Source organism: Arvicola amphibius, chromosome 5 (assembly GCF_903992535.2).
Source record: "Arvicola amphibius chromosome 5, mArvAmp1.2, whole genome shotgun sequence".
Classification (NCBI taxonomy): domain Eukaryota; kingdom Metazoa; phylum Chordata; class Mammalia; order Rodentia; family Cricetidae; genus Arvicola; species Arvicola amphibius.
The window spans coordinates 61499188-61521695 of NC_052051.1; the positions used below are offsets into that span (position 1 = coordinate 61499188).

At 40.4% G+C, this 22508-nt stretch overlaps 1 protein-coding gene across 1 annotated transcript in view; it reads left to right on the forward strand.

Annotated features, from left to right (window-relative positions):
- The window catches only part of Aqr (aquarius intron-binding spliceosomal factor), a 76087-nt gene extending 60702 nt beyond the window's left edge, over positions 1 to 15385 (forward strand). The window contains exons 27-35 of the mRNA XM_038330896.2: positions 174 to 311; positions 1414 to 1485; positions 3151 to 3338; positions 3895 to 4066; positions 6636 to 6806; positions 8506 to 8591; positions 10598 to 10772; positions 12650 to 12763; positions 14859 to 15385. Coding sequence (XP_038186824.1) covers positions 174 to 311; positions 1414 to 1485; positions 3151 to 3338; positions 3895 to 4066; positions 6636 to 6806; positions 8506 to 8591; positions 10598 to 10772; positions 12650 to 12763; positions 14859 to 15158 — 1416 coding nt within the window. The 3' untranslated portion in view covers positions 15159 to 15385. The remainder of the gene's footprint in view (positions 1 to 173; positions 312 to 1413; positions 1486 to 3150; positions 3339 to 3894; positions 4067 to 6635; positions 6807 to 8505; positions 8592 to 10597; positions 10773 to 12649; positions 12764 to 14858) is intronic.
- The last annotated feature ends 7123 nt before the right edge of the window (positions 15386 to 22508 follow it).

A 22508-nucleotide genomic window follows, 5' to 3' on the forward strand; every position in this document is an offset into this window, starting at 1 on the left:
AATAACAAAAGGAATAAACTCATTAGGCTTAGCTTATTTTGTTATGCTTTATTAGGCTTGGTTTACATTTATTGTATTAACAATATCTCAAGAACTGTCTGATTAGGTGGCTTGTGGTTGTGTAACATGAACTGTTAGCCTAGCATTGTCTCTTGCTGGTGTTCACTCCATAGGAATTCAGAGCCTCGGAACTGCTTCGCAGTGGACTGGATAGATCTAAATACCTGTTGGTAAAAGAAGCCAAAATCATTGCTATGACCTGTACTCATGCTGCCTTGAAGCGACATGATTTGGTGAAGTTGGGTTTCAAGGTAAAGACTCCATCTTAAGGCATCGTCTCATTGGATCTTCATTTCCTCACTCTGGTCTTTTGTGATGATCTAGACGTCTTTCTTGGGGATTCGTTCACTTACAAAGCACTTTTTCAGAAGTTTGTGATAATGTAATATTTATATGATTAATGAAGCTAAATCTAATTTTTGAGTAACATGTCTGCCAATTAGCATCAACCATTTAATTGTCTAACTAGACCGTCATAGTTAAGGTTTCAGGTTTTCTATTAAATAAATGTTTCAATAGATCTAAAAGCTATGAAAGTATCATTTCAGAATCCTTCCCCAAGACACGTATCTACAAACACTACTCACATAGTAAGCGTGCATCCAGCCCCACTGTCTGTTCAGTACAATGACTTTGTTTATGCCGTCAAATGAGATATTGTAGCACAAATGATAAAAACCCAGCACAGATATCGGGGTTCAACCTGCAGATCAGAAAAGAAAAACAACCAGCCACTAGAGAGCTCTTAACTCAAAGAAATCCTTAGACTGAAGGAGCACGAGTTCCTGTCTCACCCACCTTACATTCCTCTCGTGCTGGGGCTAAAGCCAGTGACTCCCGAGAGCTGGGATTAGAGGTGTGAGTCACCACCACTTGGATCTCTTTCTGCATTGATCTTGTGTAGCCCAGGGTGGCCTCTGTCTCCCAAATCCTGGGGTTAAAGGTGTGTGACACCACTGCCTGGCCTCTAGTGGCTTAGTTTCACCTTCAGGCAAGCTTTTTAATATAAAACATAAATAAAATATCACTATAGATATTAAAATAACTTACTGTATGACAAATGGGAGGTTACAACTCAGTTAAGGTGGAACATAATAATTGAGTCACAAATTTGAATTTTCAGAGTCTTTGTCACTGCTAGCAGTGCTCACCAAAACCCTCACTCTACAGATCCGTAAATGTTCACCTTCTGAGGTTAAGGACGATGGAGAATTGTCAGAATGTGAGCTAGACTGCATAGCTTATACATTGTTCTTTTACTATGAAATTATTAAGGCTTTTGACCAGTTTTAGGCCTAAGGTGGTGACTACTTGGGGTTTTCAGCTACTGTTTGACAAGATTTTCTTTTTTAGTATGACAACATTTTAATGGAAGAGGCCGCTCAGATTCTGGAGATAGAAACCTTCATACCTCTTCTTCTACAGGTAAGAAATAAAGGTCAGAGATAGATTTTTGAGAATCTTAGGCATCAGCGTTCTAAGCCGTACTTAGGATGCTGCTTATTGCGGTTCGTGCTCTCCCTGAGTTCACTTTGTTGTCCCATTTTCAGCCTGTAAACTCTTTCTCTGATCTACTCATGGCTTTGTATTCCCTTTGAGAGATTATTTTAAAATCTGTGGTTTAAGCCAAGCATGGTGGTGCACACCTTTAACCTCAGCATTTGGGAGGCATAAACAGACTGAGTTTGAGACCAACCTGGTCTACATAGTGAGTTCAGGAGAGCTAGAGCTATATAATGAGAACTTGTCTCAAAAAATAATACAAGTGCCGGGCGGTGGTGGCGCACGCCTTTAATCCCAGCACTCGGGAGGCAGAGGCAGGCGGATCTCTGAGTTCGAGGCCAGCCTGGTCTACAAGAGCTAGTTCCAGGACAGGCTCTAGAAACCACAGGGAAACCCTGTCTCGAAAAACCAAAAAAAAAAAAAAAATACAAGTAAAAAATAGTCATGGTTTATATATACAGCACATATATACACACACACATATACACATACACACACACAAACAGTTTTATATCCACAGTTTATATATATGGTTTTTAAAGGATGAGTTGTTTGTTTTGTTTTTTGGGTTTTTTTGTTTTTGTTTGTTTGTTTTTTGGGGTTTTTTTTGAGAGAGGGTTTCTCTGTAGCTTTGGAGCCTTTCCTGGAACTAGCTCTTGTAGACCAGGCTGGCCTTGACCTCACAGAGATGTCTCTTGCCTCCCAAGTGTTGGGGTTAAAGGAGTGTGCCACCACTGCCTGGCTTAAAAGATAAGTTTTAATCAAGAAAATTACATTATTATTTGATTTTGAGGGAAGATGAATTAGCTGTGGGGTTTTTTTTGTTTGTTTGGGTTTTTTTGTTTTTTGTTTTTGTTAGAGATGTTTCTATGGTTGTTTCTAGTGTTCTCTGGATAAATTGCTTTTCTTAATTGTATGCCTAAAATTAAAACCAAGTAGTAGTATTTTCAGAATGTTTCTTGTTATATGATGTTCTTTATTATTGAAGTGTTAAAACAAAATGTATAATTACCAAAAAAATACTAGATAGTACTTACTTTACATATAAATTGAGCTATCAAATTGCTTTTATAAGTTATCATATAAAATGTAACATTTATTATATCTGATGCAGGATATATTTCCGGAACAGGGGGCATGTTGAATAAGACATTGAAGTTGATAGTATACAAAGCTATTAGTGGTGTGGCTTTTACTCTCAAGGTCTTCAAAACTTGTTGTCATACTTTTGACACCAGGCATTCACTTTGACATCTTTCCACTTCTGTTTCTGGGCACATTTCTCCTTATTTATGTTTTGCATAATGCTGACCTTAACCTTCAAGGTGTCTTCTGATTACCCTGTTGAAGGCCTTCTCAGACCTTTACCCACTCTTGCTGTCAGTCAGTAGCACCAGTCACCCTTGCTTCTTTGCCAACTAACTCATCTTGTTTATTTGATAGACTCCTTCATGGAGCTGGTGAGGGCTGAGAATTTGTAAATTAATGAAGTCATGTGATGAACGAGTCTTGTGTTTGGTAAGCTAGAACCCTGTCAGTAATGTATTAATTACAGTATTTTGGTGTTTCTTCAATTTTCATTTCTAGAATCCTCAAGATGGATTCAGCCGATTGAAACGATGGATTATGATTGGTGATCACCACCAGTTACCTCCAGTCATTAAGAACATGGCCTTTCAGAAGTACTCAAATATGGAGCAGTCTCTTTTCACTCGCTTTGTGCGGGTCGGGGTCCCTACTGTGGACCTCGATGCTCAAGGGAGAGCCAGGGCAAGGTGAAGATTCACTACTAATTAATATGGGTTCCCTGAAGCATCTTTTACATAAAATTTAGCCTCTTCTAAGATTTATAAATCTACCTACTACAAATCTGAAACCATGTTTATTGCCTGTTATATAAAGTATATATTGACCAAGTGAGTTGTTTTCTTCATTAATTGATATTAAGGACTAAAGAGGCTTCACTCCATCCTCTCGCCAAAAGATATGGCCTTAATGTAATTATAAAACCTAAAGCAAAAGTAAACAAGAATAAAACTGTGGTTTAACTTCATAAGGAATGCCAGGCACCGCCCAGGCCCTCCAGTGTCTCCACTTACAGGCTTTGCGGGTTATGACATAGCAGCAGTGTTTACACAGGAGCACAGGAGAGCCATCCTTTCTGTAACATCTTCATTCCGCAAGTAGCCTAAAGTTGCCAAAGTAGTGTTGCTAAAAAAGATAAACAAGCTTGGCAACTAAAATTTGTGACTCCTTAAAATATTCTTTTGTATCCTGAAGGGTCCCACCTTGCTAATTTTTTGTGTTTGGATACTCTTTGTCTTGGGACAGCTTGTGTAACCTCTACAACTGGCGCTACAAGAACTTAGGCAACTTACCACATGTGCAGCTTCTGCCAGAGTTCAGCACAGCCAATGCTGGCCTGCTCTATGACTTCCAGCTCATCAATGTGGAAGACTTCCAGGGAGTGGGAGAATCGGAGCCTAACCCTTACTTCTATCAGGTAACACCTGGTGGCATTGGAGTTTGTCTTGCATTTGCCTGGCTGAAGTACCATGGAATTCAGCAACACTGAGCCATGTAGGCAGCTATGGAAAGGAAAGGTTACAACCTCACCTTACCACACAAAAGCAGTCAGTTTCAGAAGGGTCGAAGATACACAAAGAATAACTAAAAACTCAGTAGAAAGTACTAAAAGCAAATATTGACAAGTATGTAGTGATGTGTTAAGAAAGGGCCTTCTTGTTGATAAATTAAAAATAATAACTTAAAAATAATAACTTAAAAATAATAACTCTTAATTGATTTGAAAAAATAAATATAAATTAAAACAATATATTGAAAATTCTAACTAAAATTTGTTAGAGCTCAGTTGCTTTTAAAAAAAAAAACAATACTCTTGGAGCTAGAGAGATGACTCAGCAGCTAGGAAGCTGATCTTCCAGATCTTGCAGAGGACCAGCGTTCATCTCCCAGCATCCATAGGGCAGCTTAATAGTGATCCATAACTCCAGTTCCAGGGTATTTGGTGCCCTCTTCTGGCTTCTTTGGGTAGTATGTGCACATGTGTGTACACGCACACACACACGAGCATATATACATGCAAGCAAAATAACATACATAAAAATAAACCTTTAAAAATATTACACCAGCAGAAAAGAGAAACACTTCACCTAGAAAGAAATAAGTAAATCCCTAATAGTAGTTAATCACGAAGTCAGACAGTACTTGATCTTGCAGTTCTAGTAGGAAAATAATTGGATGCGTAAGTTGTCATATGTAGAAAAAAACACTGTTCTCCCTCCTTAATAATGTTTAACCAGAAGTTGGATGAGTATATGAAGACTTAAAGTACTGAAATATTTTCACTACAAATAAGTTTGAAAGTAAATAATTTAAATCAATTATCAGATTAAATTTTTCCTGTTCTACACATCAGAAATACTGATGTTACTCTCTCATATACTTAAAACACATATGACCTTTCAATGCTAACACGTTTAGAGCCTTATTTAAAGTAGAAACATGTTTTCTGATACCTACCTTTGAAGGAGTTCCGGAGTTGATTGGTGTCTCCTGATAGCTTCATTATATAGTGGTTCTGAGTCCTTGCCTAAGCCGCCTAATGGTATTGATCTGAAATGATATCCAAGTTACTCATCTGTTTCCTTACTTGCTAATTCTATCTCTGGATGAGTTTTCAGTATATCAAGAAATATGGGTATTCTCAAATGATGATTGCTGTTGGTTAAATGTATTTCTGAAGTATTGAAATCCTTACCATCCCCAATATGATCAATGTGCATTTAAACAATACATTATTAAAAATTAATGTCTGAGAGAATAAATGAAAAATGAATAAAAGTTCCTAAGTTGAAGCAACCTTGACTTGCTTGGCCCTGCTTCTAAAACGTTCATCAAAATATACTTGTTTGTCTGTTAAACTTCACATCTGACTCAAGCAGTGTGCTGAACTAAGTGATCTTCATTGCTCACAAAAATAAAGAATTGGCTTCCATTTGCTGAGAACTCAGTGCACTGGTCTTGCCAAAAATACCTGAATCCTCAAAACTAAATTTTATTCAGTCTTAGCATTTATTACATAAGGTCATTTCCATGGTCCCTGGTTTGTTCTTTTATCTATATTGGAGCTGAACCTTAGATAAATGTGTTTTGCTACCGATATAGAAAATGGAGATTTATAGTCATGTGGCTTCTTTTGTCTCCTGTCTTCAAAGAACTAGAGAATTTAAATGAAAGAGATAATTGAGGCTGTCTGTCACCAGAAACCTGGATATAAATGGTGTCTCTGAAGTTCATCCAGTAATTTTCCTCTTGCCTTTGCCTGGAATCCAGCTTCTTATCTTTGTGCTTTCCTTTCAGGATGTGCTTGTGTTCTTGTTTTACTTTCTCATCTGATGCTTGAACTTGGTCACCACTGAGCTGGATTAAGTAGCTCTGGGTCAGATTTCTCACTTTGAAGTTCAGTAAAGCCCTTGCTTTTAAGCTCCATATCACCCATCTTTAACCAGAAGCTCGAACTTAACCGTAAGCCAGACTATCAGCTTGAGAGCACATCTCACCTGATGAGTCCAGTTCAGGTGGTAAAGGGAGACAGCGGGACCAAACTCACAGGAGTCGTCAGGAAGCGGGAGAGGCTAGAAAAGCTCTGCACAGTGCAGTCAGTTGTAACATTGCTACTTGGACATCCGGTTAGACTGGACATTGTATGGGCTCCTAGCTAACTCACCCCTTAATATTAATGTTTGTTTCCACATCTGCAGTTATAGCATGTTGTACAGACTATATATCATGATTCTTGTGGCCCCAGGCATATTTACCTCTGTCCTCTGCTACAAATATATTACAGACATCAGCGTTTTATCAATATTAACCTAGAGCAAGGCTGTCCTTCAACTTATCAAAAACTCTCGGTTGTCTATCCAGGTTATTAACTTTTCACTTAAGATGTGCTGAAAATAAGTAAGTGATAGATAGGCAAGCCTCTTGCAGCTGTTATGAAGTAGAAACTAGGGAACTTAATGTCCAGTGTGGCTTTGCTTGCGTTACAGAACCTTGGAGAAGCTGAGTATGTAGTGGCACTCTTCATGTACATGTGCTTGCTTGGTTACCCTGCAGACAAGATCAGTATTCTGACAACGTACAATGGACAAAAGCACCTGATTCGGGACATCATCAATAGGCGTTGCGGGAATAATCCATTGATTGGAAGGCCAAACAAGGTAGTTTATGGGTGTAATATGTTTCATATTCACCTTTTGGGCAAGGTTTGCATTTATTATAAGTTGTTAATATTGCTCCACTTTGTCTCACAAGCTAACTTTCTAGAAGGTCAGGATGGCAACAAAATTTTTAAAAAGACTTGCTTCAAAATAGTCAGTTCTAATAAGAGTCATTTTGAATAAGACAGACTACTATAAAATGGGCAAGTGAACAGGACATATTTCATGGAAGATTACAAAGAGCCACTAAAGCATCCCTGCCCTGTCACTAGTTGTCACTACTGTCATTAGCTGTCAAGAAGACGTAAATGAAAGCAGTTCAGTCTGTAGAGTGCTGGCTTAGCATTCATGAAGCCCTGGCTTCCATCCCCAGCACCACATGAACGCAGCACTGTGGTGCATGCCTGTAATCCCGACCCTGGTGAGGTGGAGGCAAGAGGATCAGAACTTCAAGTTCTTATCATATTTGTAGCTATGGCTGCATGAGTCTCTGAATACATTTAAATTAAATTTTTATAAATACAATGATTATTCTACACATCCACAGAAAGGTTAAAATTATAAGAGCTGATAGTGTTGGGCAGTGGAACAGCTGGAACTTGGGCACTGGGTCATGGGTGGTGAGTGTATAAATAGATTCAGAAACTTTGGGAAGTAGGTTGATAGTTTAATCGAGTTAAGCATATACTTAACATAGCCTTTCAGTTCCACTTTCTACTATGAAAACATGTCCACAAAAAAAAAAAAAAAAAAAAAAAAAAAACATTAAATACTCAGTGTAGCTTTGTTCTAAGTGTCCGTAAAGTAAAAAGAACTCTAGTGTCCGTTAACAAGCACATTCATTAATGGGAGCCAGGCTGTTTAGCTGCTGGACAGAGTGAACATCTCTATGTACAACACAGACGCCTATGCTATTGGGCTCCACTCCTGTGCTTGTTCAGAGCCAGCATAAAATGAGGTTAAGTAGATCAGGGACTGCCTGGAGCTGGGAAGTTGCCTGCTTGTTTACAGCGGGGCCCGGGGTGGTGGGCATTGTGGTAGTAGTATGTCAGAACTCATTGTACATAATTTGTATCTCTGTGAAGGCCAAAGAAATGTTTTATAGACTTCCTAAAATGAGAGGGACCATAAGTGGTAATTCATGTAGGGGAATCAGTACGCTTTGTTGAATTCATACAGCAGGGATGAAGGCCTGAGAGTTAGAATTGGTGGCTAGAATCTTGATGAGCCTCTCTCCCTATTCATATGGATGCTTTCCAGCTGAATAGAAAGTACTGTGGAGATTTTCTTTTCACTTTGACAAGAATGCTATGAACAAATACTGGGGGCACACATGGAATAATAAGTGAGTATGGTTAGCTCTATTGTTGAGTATTTGGGGTGCACTTAATAAGCTGAACGTGGCCTGCCCTCTGGAGCTTGGCAGCCTAACGATGGAAAGCAAGAACAGGTCTGTAATTGTCAGCAGTAGTAGACAAGTGCAGCAGCCGAGACTGTGAGGGACAGGAGGGCGTGACCAGGTGCTCCCCAGGCTTTAGTGACTTCCCTGGCTTCTGCTCTAATTCCAAGCAAGAATTGATGCGGGTAGGTTTCTTCTGAGATAATTTTAAAGGTAAGATGCTTGCTTCCAGCATTTTGTTTAGGCAATGCCTTGATGTACTTTTGAAAATATGCTACATTCCCCACATTTTCTTCCTAGGTGACAACTGTCGATAGATTCCAAGGTCAGCAGAACGATTACATCCTCCTTTCGCTAGTGCGGACCAGGGCTGTGGGCCATCTGAGGTGCGTGACGTTCAGAAGCTATACTCTTCCTAAAAGTTACCGTCTGTTTCAGTTTGGAGAGTCAGGGACAACATCGTTCTAAATTTGTCAGCTACTTGCTATAAGTAATCATTGTGCCGCTTGTAGTGCTCTCTGTGATGATAACAGCTCCCTGTGTAGTCTATCAGTGCTGCTTCTACCAAGTGTCACCTCATAATGCTGGAGTGGTTGTAGCTTCTTCACCATTTCTTTGCGTGCAGAGAGAAGGTATTGCCATAGGATCTCTACAGTCTTGGATCTGTTAGGAACAGTGTCAGGAACCAAAGAAGCTAAGGTAGAAGGGGGCCTCTTCAAAAGCATTTTTTCAGTGCATAAGGCTTTTGGTTTTTCTCTGCCTACCATCTTTCAGCTTCATGAGAGGATAAAGAAGCCATTTGTTCTCCCAGGATTAAGAATGGTCCAAACAAACAATAGCCTATTTTTATCATTTTTGTGATGTATTTATGTATTAGAGATTTATGGGAGTAATATCTTCTTATTACAAAGCAGCCATTTGGTTTTATATAAATCTTCATCTCATGTGACTTACTAGCAAAACTCAGGAGAGATGGAGTTCACTGTCTTAATTTATTAGATGAATATAAAGAGAAGGTTCGCCAAGCTCTCATAAATTGTCATTAAGTCCAGATCTCTTTGGGCCTCAGGTCAGATTCTATTAGACTGATAACCTTTATGGAAGAGTAAGCAAAGATAATAATGTTTTAAGAAATTGTTACAAAGTGATAGCGTTAAAGTTAGCTTATTTTTGCTTATTGAAATATCAAGCATAGAGTTAGGTCTTTCCTGAAACAGTTTCTTTTTCTAGCTGACATAACTGCTGTCTGAATGACCATCTTTGTTGACCTCTGAGTTTGAAGTGTGAATATGTGAATTTTCTGTCCTCTTCTTCCTCTGGGAAACAGTCCTGCACTTAGACACTTGCAGACAAAACACCCAGTCATGTGCAATAAAAATAAACCTTATTTTTTAATTCAGTAACTTGAGTTCTATAGTGACTACTGCGTGATTTTCTAAAAACTAAAAACACTTATGAATGGGAGATTTAGAAAAAAGGGGTTTTCAGCATTGCCATGCATCTCTAGATTTTTTTTGATTAGAAACACCTTTAACCATCTGTAATTTGGCAATGTTCTTGCTTCTGGATATATAGAAATATAAATTTAACTTTTATGATCTCTACCTGTGAGCAGTTTGGAGCCCACTGTGGGACACCTTCAGATAATTGGGAAGACTCCTTTACTTGAATGTGCCCAAAATTTCAGTTGCATTCTTCTCATGTGGAGCTGACACTTAGAAAAGCCTCTTAGCCAAACACTGCAGTCAGTGTTCTCACAGAATCATGTGCAGAGCTGGAGCCTCCTGGACATGCCACAGAAGCCCAGCACAGTAGTAGTATAACTGCTTCCTCCTCCAACACTCCATTTCTTCCCAGACGGCATTTTTGCATTTTCCTTTCTGTTTCTGTGAGTTCTAGCACTTACCCAGTGTTGGGACCTCTGCGTAACTCTACTTTAGGAATGTGAAGAGAAGCGAGAGGAATTACTTCTCTAAAGTAAAACCGGTCAATTTTCTAGGAAGGAAAATTTTATCTTGATAGAACCAGGGAATTTGCTAGGCAAAAAAGTGGAAGAAGGTGATTGTCATAGTGATGGTGATACAGTAATTGGTGACTGTCACCTGCACTGCTGTGATTCTGGGTAGGGCTCCTTGGGTCTTTCAAACCAGTGCATTGGTTGTGTGTCTCACACATGCACAAACGCACTAAGAAGATGGTATCATCGAAGCATTCATTCACTTACTTGGTTTACTGATCACATATATTAATTTGCTTTATGCCTATTAAGTCCTTAACGTTTTTATTGTAATAACTTATAATGAGACTATTTAGTGGATTATGTAAAAGAAGGAAAGGGCTGCATAGATACATTATTAATTTCAAACTATGCAAATTATCTTGTTTCCTAAAGGGATGTCCGCCGTTTGGTGGTAGCCATGTCAAGAGCCAGACTTGGGCTGTATATCTTCGCTAGAGTGTCCCTCTTCCAAAATTGTTTTGAACTGACTCCTGCTTTCAGCCAGCTCACCGCTCGCCCGCTGCATTTGCATATCATTCCAACTGAGCCTTTCCCAACCTCCAGAAAGGTAGGCCTTTCATCACTATGGAATTCTCTTATAATGAAATGCTCCTTACATCAAAGAACTATAAAACTAATATAAGCCAACACTTACTGACACGTACTACATCTCAGGAATGAACTCCACACATTCATCATCTCATTGGTCTCAGTAGCACAGCCACTCAGGAGCTTCTGATTATCCTAACTGTACATGTGCAGAAGATGAGGATAAGAGAAGTTAAATAGCTTACCGTGCGTCGGGAAGGCGGAGGAGCCAAAATTTGTAAGCAGGCAGCGTGACCCAAGAATTCATAAGACCTCCGTCGTCCATCAGTTGCCACTGAACAGTCCTCTAGTGCAGTTCTTACAAAGCTTGCATCCTGGGTGGTGGGACAGGAAAACACGTGCAGCTTAACCCTCTCCTCTCCCCCTCCCTTCCCCTCTTTCTCACTACTCTTCCCCTAGGATAAAGTATAATGGAGTTCATTTTTACATTCTTGCACACAAAGGCGCAGACGCGCGATTACTGTTACTTTCTTTTCTTAGAGCATGCTACAGAGTTTGGGTTTTGTTGTTTTGTTTTGTTTTTTCCCCTTATTGAAATGTCCCAGAGGTCAATTAAATTTTAAATAAAATTGTCTTAAATATATTCAGTGAACTTTTTATTTTTCAGTCCTCTAAAACAAACAAAATAAGTTTAGTCTTTGTTTTGTGGTAATGTTAACTACTTCTTTTTAAAGACATTTCTATTTGCTTTTTTATTTGTTTTGTTTTTTTAAAAAAAACATGCTGCTATGAGAAAATTGAGGGAAATGGGGTGGGGGTTGTGGGGTGGCATTACAAAAGCCCGGGTGCAGCAGCTCTACACTTGACTCTTACAGACTCACTACTATGTGCTTGCTACTGTAAGGTAGGGTCCTTTGTCCTGGAAAACTTGTTTTCACAGTTTTAGATTTCCACACAATCCAGCGCCACAGTAAGAAACCATAGGAGTTTGCGTGTGGTCGGTGATGGCGAATAGGAAAGTTGCCCGTCTTCGGAGGCGGCTGAAGGAGAAGGACAGGTCTACATTCACGTCTCTGTTTCACTGACTCTAGCAGTGAAACGGTTGCTTCACTGTCAGCTTTCTCTGAAACTGCTCCATCAAAGTCCCCTCGTGTACTGCAGGCCTGCAGAATCTAGCTTGCAGGGTGCTGCGGGTAAGGGCTGTGCGCTGGGGCAGTGTCTCAACAGAGCCTGACAGATGCTGCGAGGCTTAAAACAGGGATTTGAACACCACTTCCCTGGCTGACAGGCTACATATTGATGATAATAAGTGTTAACATTTTATGCTTCAGAAAAACATCAATAGAAAAATAGTTCTCATATTTTCATTCTGAAACAATTGTAGATTCTCTCTGGATTCCTGACAGTAATGGAAATTGTTGCTTTTTAGACGAGTGTTTGTCAAACTTTGAGTGACGACCCTTTTGATGGTTACATATCAGATATCCTGCTTATCAAATATTTACATTACGACTCATAACAGTAGTAAAATTACAGTTATGAAGTGATAATAAAAATTTTATGGTTGGGGAATGAAGGTTGATAATCACTGTTTTAGACTATGTTGATATATTTCCTCTATTTATGAGGTTTTATCTTAATGAGTCTTTGATATTAATTCACATATGGAAATTCTTACTTTACTTACCAGCCCAAAGTTGTCTTAAAACTTAATGACTCTCAACTCTGTTGTCTTACATTTTTCATGAATTTTCATGAAGTACTTTCTGGATCTGACTTAGGGATTTCATATCCTCCATTCCCTAGTGGTATTATAGATTCTGAGATGGGCTTGTTGAATGATAGGTGCTGGGTTTTCTTCACCAGCTACTTCACTCCCTTTCTGCTTTCTTATAGAATGGGGAGAGACCACCTCACGAAGTGCAGGTGATAAAGAATATGCCCCAGATGGCAAACTTCGTGTACAACATGTACATGCATGTGATACAGACAACCCATCGTTATCACCAGGTGAGTGCGCTCAGACTGACTCTCATTTCTCTACCTGCAGAGGGAGTCATACTACTAATTTGTTATGGAGAATCCATAGTCAGATATTGTTACTCAAGTAGCATTCATACTTTAATACGTTTCTGTAGTAATAAATTGGCATCAAGTATACTTGCTCAAAGTGTACAATTTGATACATTCTGTATTTATCATGTATGTGTGTCCTCCTAAAACTATCACCTTAATCTAGATACTGAGCATAACTGTTGTCCCCACTTTTCCCATGTCACTCTGTGCTTCTGTCCTCCTCTAAACCCATAGGGGTGTGATTTCTGCTTTCTAGATAGTCACACCAGTGCAAGCATCCGATATGCACTCATACTTTTTTGGTCTGTTGTTTCTCAGTGGGTTTTTTTTTGTTTTTGTTGTTGTTGTTCTTTTTTTTTTTTTTTTTTTTTTACCATTCCAGTTGTTGCTTTCACGGAATGGTCCCTTCCTTTCAGCTATTGGTAGACATTTTATCATTCTATTGTTTCTATTGTGGGATGTTACAAGGTAATTGCTGTGTAAAACTTTGCACTTCTTCCTCCATGGAGAGTTGCTGGCTGATCTGGTACATGCAGTTTTTCAATAGAGCTTACTGTTGTGTCCAGGAGCATGTGAGTGTGCTCATTCTGCGTCCTCACCCACACTTGATGTAGTGAGCCTTTTTATTTTAGCAGGGACAGTAGGAATGTAGTGAGCCCACTGTGGCTTGAGGGTTTTTTTTGGGGGGGGGGCATTTCATTTTCTTCATTTACGCATCATTTCGTGTTGTTATTTGCCCCCTAAATATCCTCTTTGGGGTGAGTCTGTTTACATTATTATTGCAATGCCCTCTCGGAGGTTTTCAGTCTTCCAGCTACAGGATCCTTATCAAACACGTTTTTATAATTCTTTTTTAAAGAAGCTTTTAGTAGACTTTTGAATTTTGATATTTAATATGTAAAATTACTTTCCTATAATTCATTATTCATGTCCTAAAAATACATACTTTAGCCCCAGTTGACAAAGACTACCCTCTGCCAATTATAGTCCAGGTTGTGGTGTTTGCAAGTAGGCTAGATTTTTAGTTCATTCTGGCAAGGTTCCATGTAGTATTGTATTATTCATCCATATGTGGATATTGTATTGTATAATGCTATTTCCTCAGTAGACTATTTGATTCTCTTTTGATCTACTACTGAGTCCAAAAAAAAAAAAAAAAAAGATAGTAAATGAACCCAAAATATCAACTGTGTACATAAGTGTTCTTTCTGTACTCCACTGTACTCCACGGTTCGGTGTATCTATCCATCCCTTCACCATCACCGTGCTACCTGGGCTACAGTCAGTTAGAATAAGCAGATCTTAAAATGGGGCAAAATGAGTATTTTAATTCCATTCTTTTTCAAAAATAACCCGTTCTACCTAGACACAGCCAGCCAGTTTCTAGCCCTTTAAAAGCCCGCTGTAATTGAGATACTGTCTTCAGGAGTGAAATTGTATGGGCTCAATTTGGGGAAATTAGTACCTTACCAATTTCAAGTCTGTATATCTCCATCTCTTAGTTCTGCCCTGAGTGCCCATTGCTTTTGAGTGGTACTTTTAAAATGTTTTCAAATTTCTGACTAGCTAAACAAAATCTAGGAGGAAAGAAGCTATTGCTTGGCTCCAGCTGCCAAGGCGTTGAGGAAAAGCTAGGCATGGATGGCTGCGCTGCTCTTCCAGATGAATGAGCTGGAGGCTTGAGCTCTGCCCGCCCTTCAGTGAAGGTGAACCTCGAGCTGATGTGGTGGTTAATGCTAACCAACCACTGTGCTTTCTCAGAAGCATTATCAAACTCTCCTCTGACTAAAACTCTCAGAATTTTTCATGTTGGTTTTTACTTACATGTGACACGGAGATATATTCTTTGCCATTAGCAGAATGAAGGTCATTGTTCAAAAGTGTCAAATTTGTAACATCGAATGGCTAGCAGTGTTTGAAAAACTGTAGCAGAAGCTGTGTATCAAGAAAGTGATGTAATATGAGAGCTTGCTCAGCTTTCCAAGTCAGTGTTCTTGACACTCACGTTCTTATGGTATTTTGTTATTAGACTTTCTTACAGCTACCACCTGCAATGGTGGAAGAAGGTGAGGAAGTTCAGAATCAAGAAACAGAAATGGAAGCAGAAGAAGAAACCACAGCTGCTCAAGCTAACCTCATACCCAGTCCAACAGAAGCCAGCGTGAGTCAGGAGACCCCAGCCTCTCAGCCTGAGTGCTCCAGTCAGACCAAGACAGCCTCCAGCGAGACGGAAGATGTCTCTGCCCTGTGTGATGCTGCTCCTGCCGCCGAGCCTGTCTCTGCAGCAGCAGCAGAAGATGCTGCTTCTGTCCCTGCAGAGACCAAATAGCTAACGGAAGCCTTTCCTGGGACATTCCATTTATAAAGTATTATTTTCACACTTCCTGTATGACACCAACTAGCTAATGGTCTGTCCTTGTTTTATTAGCTGGTTTCCTTATTTTGTATATTTTTTATTTGTAAATATATAAACTCCAGTTTATTCAGAGGAGAAAATAATTTTGATTGCTAAAGTTATCTATAATAATACCTGCATTAAAATAGTTTTCTATAGAATATGTAAGGCGTCCTTGCCCTTTTTCTCTTCACGTTCTCCTGAGGCTCAGGCTGAGCTCCTTGTGAACTAAAGATGAGCATGAGCTCCCGGTCTCCCGCACCCACCCCCCTAGTGCTGGGACTGCTTGCACTCTGCTAAACTTGGGACCTTGTAGATACTAGACAGGCATGCATGCTGCCAGTAAACCTCAGCCCAGCGCATTAACTCACAAGTTTAGTAAGTGTCTCTAGAAAAAAGGCCACATAATACTGGAGTATTGTTCAGCGACTGTGAATCGGGTCCCAGGTGGGTAGCAGGTTGTTTCGCTGTGCATGCACTGTCAGGCACTCAAGCCTGTAGCCTTGCTCCCATTTTTCTTCCCGTAAGGACATAAATAGCCATGGGGTAAAGGTCTTTGCAGTCTGTCAAAGAACATGAACAAATTTTCTTCCTTGGACCTGAAAATGTTTTAGTCACTCAGGTATGTGTGACCCATGGACACCGTGCAGCCAAGGGCAGCTTTTATGCAGCCCAATCCAAAATCAGTAGCTTACTTAAAACTTTTTTTTTTTTTTTTTTTTTTGGTTTTTCGAGACAGGGTTTCTCTGCAGCTTTTTTAGAGCCTATCCTGGAGCTAGCTCTTGTAGACCAGGCTGGCCTCGAACTCACAGAGATCCGCCTGCCTCTGCCTCCCGAGTGCTGGGATTAAAGGCGTGCGCCACCGCCGCCCGGCTACTTAAAACTTTTTAAGTGTTTTGCAGTTTTTAAAAAAATTCTATAGTTCTTTTTAAGATTTGCATATTTTTATTTTGTGTGTACGTAGGTGTTTTGCGCGTGTGTATGTCTTATGTACCACATGCAAGGAAGTCAGAAAAAGAGCAGATTCCCTGGGACTAGAGTTGCAGGTGGTTGTTAGCCTCGGTGTGGGTGCTGAAAACTGAACCCAGGTCACCAGTACTCTTAACCCCTGAGCCATCTCTCCAGCCCAATTGTGTTGTTCTTAAGCGTGAACTTTGGTACAGTGTTGTAACATGAAGGGGCCTGTTTGTTTGTGATTCTTTCCTGCCCGGTACCCCCAGCCAGCAAGCCCCAAAGAAATAACACAGAGATCTCTATAAGTTATAAAGCTGATTGGCCCATTAGCTCTAGCCTCTCACTGGCTAACTCTCATATCTTGATTAATCCATTTTTCTGATTTATGTTAGCCATGTGGCTCAGTACCTTTTTTCAGTGGTGCAGATCATATCCTGCTGCTTCGGTGATCTGTGCAGGAGTGGGAGGAATCAACTTCCTCCTTCCTAGAATTCTCCTGTTCTCATTACATCATTTCTACTTCCTGTCTGGTTTTCCTGCCTATACTTTCTGCCCGGCCAATCAGCATTTTATTAAAAACATGATTGACAGATTACAGACAATTCTCCCGCACAACGTCAAAAAGTTGGATGTGCCTGATTGTCCATTGGAGTCTTATTTATTGGTAGGGCACACTGTGGAACCAGATAAGGCTGGAGCAACAGAACCAGGATTTATCATTCAGTAGAACAGGACTGTCGGCAGGACCCAAGTCTGGGCTGTAGGAGTGAGAGAACTTAACTCCTATGTGCAGTGTGGAAGCCGCCTGCTGCAGCAGCTCTGTGTTTGTGCCCTGTTGAACTCTCTTGGTCAAATGTGAGGAGGCCGATGTCTTAGGACCTTGTTACCGAAGTGCGGTCTTCCAGCCAGCAGCATTGGTGGTATACTGAAGTTGCTTAGAGATGTGGAAGTTCCGGTTCTGTTTACCGAGATCTGCATTTCGGCCAGGTCCCCTGGTAACCGTGCACTCTGTGGCTCGAGAGGGGCTCTGCACAGCTCACTGCTGCCCTTGTGAGTGAGACTGTGCTGCTGGAACTAACAGTGAATAGGACTGATGGTTTCTGACAAGTGACCTCTTCCCATAAGGACCCTGGGCATGGTGGCAGGAGCAGAAGGCAGCAACTGTGGACGTGGGACGCATGAATTGACCAATAGTTCTCTTTTCTCCACTTTGATCTGCTAGAGTTGCCAAGGGAACATTTACACAAGTCTCCCCTCTAGTGCCCATAGATTTGACCATATCCAAGGAACCTTTAAAGAAAGAACTATACTGCAATCCCTCTGATTCTGATAGTGCAAAGAAATGATTAACGCATAAAGCAGTAAAACCCAGAAAGTCAAGTCACTTACATTTGAAGTGCCAGAGTTTGTTAAGCTACCAGGCAGGAGCCACACTCTCGGCTTATGGTGTGCTATTGCACCATAACACCAGTGTAAGTCTGTGAGGAGAGGATGAAGGGCTAGAAATACCTAGCAAAAAAAAAAAAAAAAACAACCCTGGCCTATTTTCTCAGAGTAAGGATCAAACCAGATAGCAGGTTACATAATTTCTCTGATACAAGACTTTGAAAACAGGTGCTGTGGGCCTGTGTATGGGGAGCAGACTCATGGAATTATTTTCATTTTGAATATACACTAGCAGACTGTGCAGGAAGGAAAGCAGCTTTGCTGTATTATGGTGTTTCCTGGAAAAGATTTTTCCCTCCACCTGTTAGTAGGTATGAATTAAATACCAGCAACCAAAACAAGCCCAAGTATGGGCATGTATCACTGTCTGCCTAGATGACTGTAGTTTGTTTGTTTTTCTCCTGGCTCTTTCTGTCACAGGAAAACTAAATCGTGATGGAGCCTGGCCAAGTATTTAGTCAAAGGAATTAAAAGATGGTAATGACACGGGTTTCAATTTTAAATTGTTCATTCACTCTGAAGGTCAATGAGATGCAGTTGATACAGAACCGGTGAATTTTTATAGCAATCAGAATAGAGATTTGCTGTCTGTCTGTCTCCCTCTTTCCCTCGCCCTCTTTCTTCCCCCCCCCCCCCCTGTCTCTTTAATAACAAGGAAACAGCAGAATCCAACTTCAGAGTCCTGAGGATGTGCCTGGTTCGTGGTCTAAAAGGACAACACATGAGTGATTGCTGCAGGGACTCTGGTGTTTCCCATTAGTCTGGAGTTGCACCAGACAGGTACTGATGTCATGTGACCAGTGTTTCCCTAGCTCTCCAAACTGTTTTTCATATTTGAATGTGTCATATCTTGGAAACCTGTTTTTTAAAGAGACAGAAAGGTGTGTGTGCCCCAAGAATGAAGATGAAATGAGGCAGTCAACGTAGTGAGGCTTTTTTCTTCCTCAAACACTGAGTTCTGAAAGTTCTTTACAACAGTAGAGAGTAAAGACCTCCGTTGATGCAGCCAAATGGCTAGAAAGATCCAGACATTACTAGGACTTTAAAGTCAGTGTGATGATAAAAGTTAAGATGTTTTGCTTCCGGAAATAGAAAAAGACAAGATCTCCTGAGTGAATTGGGAGCATGGGGACCTTGGGAGGGGAGGGGAGAGGCAGGGAGAGGAGCAGAGAAAAATGTAGAGCTCAATAAAAATCAGTATAAAAAAGGAGCATTCAGGTAGAGTCTAAAGAGGACATACAGATGCATAGAACAGCCTTGAACCCCAATGGTGCCATAATTCGGCAACTTCTGTTCAGAAGTAGTGCTAACCAAGCCCATGAACACAAAGAAAATGCCTGTTATTTTAAGCCACCAAGTTTTGGGGTGGTTTGTTATACAGCAGTATTGCTACTGTAGCTAACAAATACACCAGCACTGAACATATCCACTGAAACTTAACCAGCTTGTCAGACATTGCTCGGGATTTCAGCATTGGGCAGTTGTTAGCATGAAGACATCTTAAGGTCTTTCTCAGTGTATTGGTCCTGTGACTTTGTTTGCTGGAGGGTGTTGTGTTTAACTCTGCTTTATTGTAGCCGAGACTCAGCCTCCCAGGAGACAGAATCAATAGAAGACTAACATTTTAAACTTCATGCAGACCAATTTTGTACCTCCCACTTAAACATTTTATGAACCAGTCAGAGTCCCATCAGGAACACATAAACTATCCTAAGTGCTGAAAATGGGGAATTTTTTTTATAGGAATTGCATGATGGAAAAGGAGAGTCAGTTACGGAATGGAAAGATCATGGAGGCCCCAAAATGTGAGCCTGTTTCCACCTTGTCTGAAGGTCAGAGAGTTTTAACTTGTTCAAAGTTGTCCACAAGTGTGGCTACACACCTGACCTAGGGTGTGGTTACTTGGTGTTTTGGACGTGAAGATGGCCTGTACAGATAGATCCACTCCACCCCACCAAAGCTCAGAGAACTCTAGCATACTTCTGCTTCTTCTTTTGAATTAGAAGGTTTGACCTAGGGAGTGGCTGCCTTCAGGCTCCTTGGTCTAGGGTGGGTTCACTGCCTACACAACAGAAAGCTTTTCTCATGAAATAATGACTTGATGTCTCAAGTATCGAAGCCAGTGACTGTTCTAGTTGTCCATTGTATCATGTTAAAGCAGTCTTTCACCTTCTCCCCCCTGTTGTATTGGGGTATAAAAGTGTTTGGAAAATTAATTGCAAGCAAATTTTAGTATTCACTGGAATTCCCTCTCAGTTTTTTTTAAAAGATGTTTTGCTTCATACTGAAACTATATAAATGGCTTATTTGTGATCTATAAAAAGCAGGTTGTTTATGATAGAGCAAGCATGGGTAGTATAAAACAGACTTGGGACTCACTGAGAGCAGACTCAGGTTTTACCTAGTTATTTATTAGGCATTGGCTTGACCTTAGGCAAACATAATCTCTCTGAGCCCTGATTTTATCTACAAGACCATGAAAAAATCAGGCGTTTGTTTCTGTGTGCCGAGTATGAAAATATCTAATAACCTACATTCTTGGTCAATGCCACTCACTCTCCAAGTTCTCCCCAAGCATTGTGACAGTGTGGGATAGTGCCAGTTAAACTGTGACTTCAGCACTTAGCTGGATCCCTGTCCATGGAGTGCAGCACAAAGGAAGGGTGATGAAGCAGACACATGGAGGCAGTTGACCTTTGAGACTCCTCAGAGAGAAGTCTATTGACTATTACTACTGTGTGAGGCCATGGTAACATGCAGCATAGGCTGTTCTGAAATTAAAATTCGAGCTGCACAGTGTGACCGGAAGGAAGTCGATAGGTCCCACCATGCTTCTCATATAGGGAGCATCGGTGGCAGATAATTGCTGTAGATGCTGAATCTGGTATTGTCCCATTCTAAGAGCAGATTCTGGGTTCATTTGCTTTGATTTGTGCCTTCCATGTGCTATTTTCTTCTTATCTTGTAGTCATTCCGATAGTATTTTTAGAGATGTTTCTTCAATTAAGGGTATATAAAGGGTTTTAAAAAAACCTACTGACCATTTTGCACAAGCCAGAAGAGCATTTAAAGATAAGCAGTGTCTTGCTTCCTGGCAAAGTGCTTGGCGGTTAGCCTTGGTAATTATGAAGCAATCATGTTAATAGATGTTTAAGGATAATGGAACTGGAGCTGTGCTGAGCCGAGGATGGAAATGAAGACATGTGAGACTTTTCATCCACTGGTGCTTGTTAGCATCCCAAAAGGTTTTAATTAAATGGGATCTAGGAGCTGTGGATGCTCTAGTTTTCCTTCCTCGGAACAAACCCTAGCTCAGTCCCCTGGAAAATCCCTCAGATCATACCATGATAATAGGTTAAATTTTTGCCCATATATGCAATGATATCTGATCCCACTATTTTTCAGTATCTATTACAGAAAATGCTACCATTACAAAATACTAAGAACAGTATGTTCCATGGTCAAACACACAGGCATCAAAATTAATTATTCCTCGTTTACAGAATCACAATGCATTAGTAGCTAATTACAGGTTCAGAAAAAAGACCTGCTGTAAAGAATAATATTTAACTTCTTCTGATCTAGCATTTCTCAAGTTTGAGGTTAGACCAGAGGACTTTTGCTTTTGTTTTTTTAATAAGCCACCTTATGTAGCTGTTTCCTCAGACTATGGCTTGGGAGCCTCTCACATCAGTAAAAATGTGTACTCTCCCACAAGATAATAAAGCCCAAATATGTTTTTCAGTGAGGAAACTTGAGGTGCAATGGTTTGTATAAAATATTATAATCTAGTATTATATTGAGAGTCATGTGGCAGTATCCTCGGTATGCAAATTTAATGAAACTTTGGCCAGAGTACCATGGCATCCTTCACGTGGGTCTTCCGAGAGAAGGTTACTGAGAAGTCTGTTCACACGTTAATGCAGAGCTCCAGATGTTCACACCAACCCTTCCTTCCTCATCCCCACTCTACAGGAAGAGCTCATGCTTCCAACATAGTCCAACTCTTCATTTCTCTTGTTCTCAACTAGTAGGAGTTAGCCAGAAGAAAACTGGGGGAGCTGGATCTATTCTCTTCCCGTAAGGATTTTTTAAACTTAGCATGACTTATTGAAGTCTCATGGTTGATAACTGCTGCCATGATCCTCTCTTCCTCTCTGTCTGACTTAATGCCACGCATGCTCCATACATCCTTTGTCTTGCAGTCTAAGTTAAGCTGGTAAAGGCTCTGGGAGTCACCTGTGTGTGTCAGGCAACGTAGTTGTACCAAAGAGTTCCACAATAGCCCAGAATGGAGTATAACAAAGGTTTATTTATTTGGGGATAAACTCACAGTAAGGGTATAGCCATCCACAGTCCTCTGTGTACGCTGGGAACTGGAACCAAATCCAGCAGAAGAAAAGGGGCTGTGCACGCTTTTTCGTCTGCACTTACAGTACATGAGACTACACCAAAAGTGGGCCGGTATCTTTAAAGCTATTGGCTGAAGAAGTTCCCACAACACCTCTCCCTTTTGTCTAAATAAGAGAGTTCTAAGCCTAATACAAAACTATATGCAATATATAACATATACAAAGCCAGATGCAACTCCAGTGGTTTGTGAATAAGAACACCAAGACCTTCAGTGGTTTGTTTAGGACACTACAATGAACTGAACTGAAATCTAGGCAAATACCCCTCTATCATGCACTTCTTGAGGCAGATCAAAGTAGAAAAGGCAGCACTCGAACTTCACACCTAAGTAGGCAAGCCCACTAAAGATTTGCTGTCATGGTTAGCATACCAGAGGAGCCTGGATTACAAAGACCAGAAGGAAATAAAACTTCTTGTAGAAAAGATGGTCTGATATTAATAGTGTTTATACTAATACGTGAAAGCCGAATT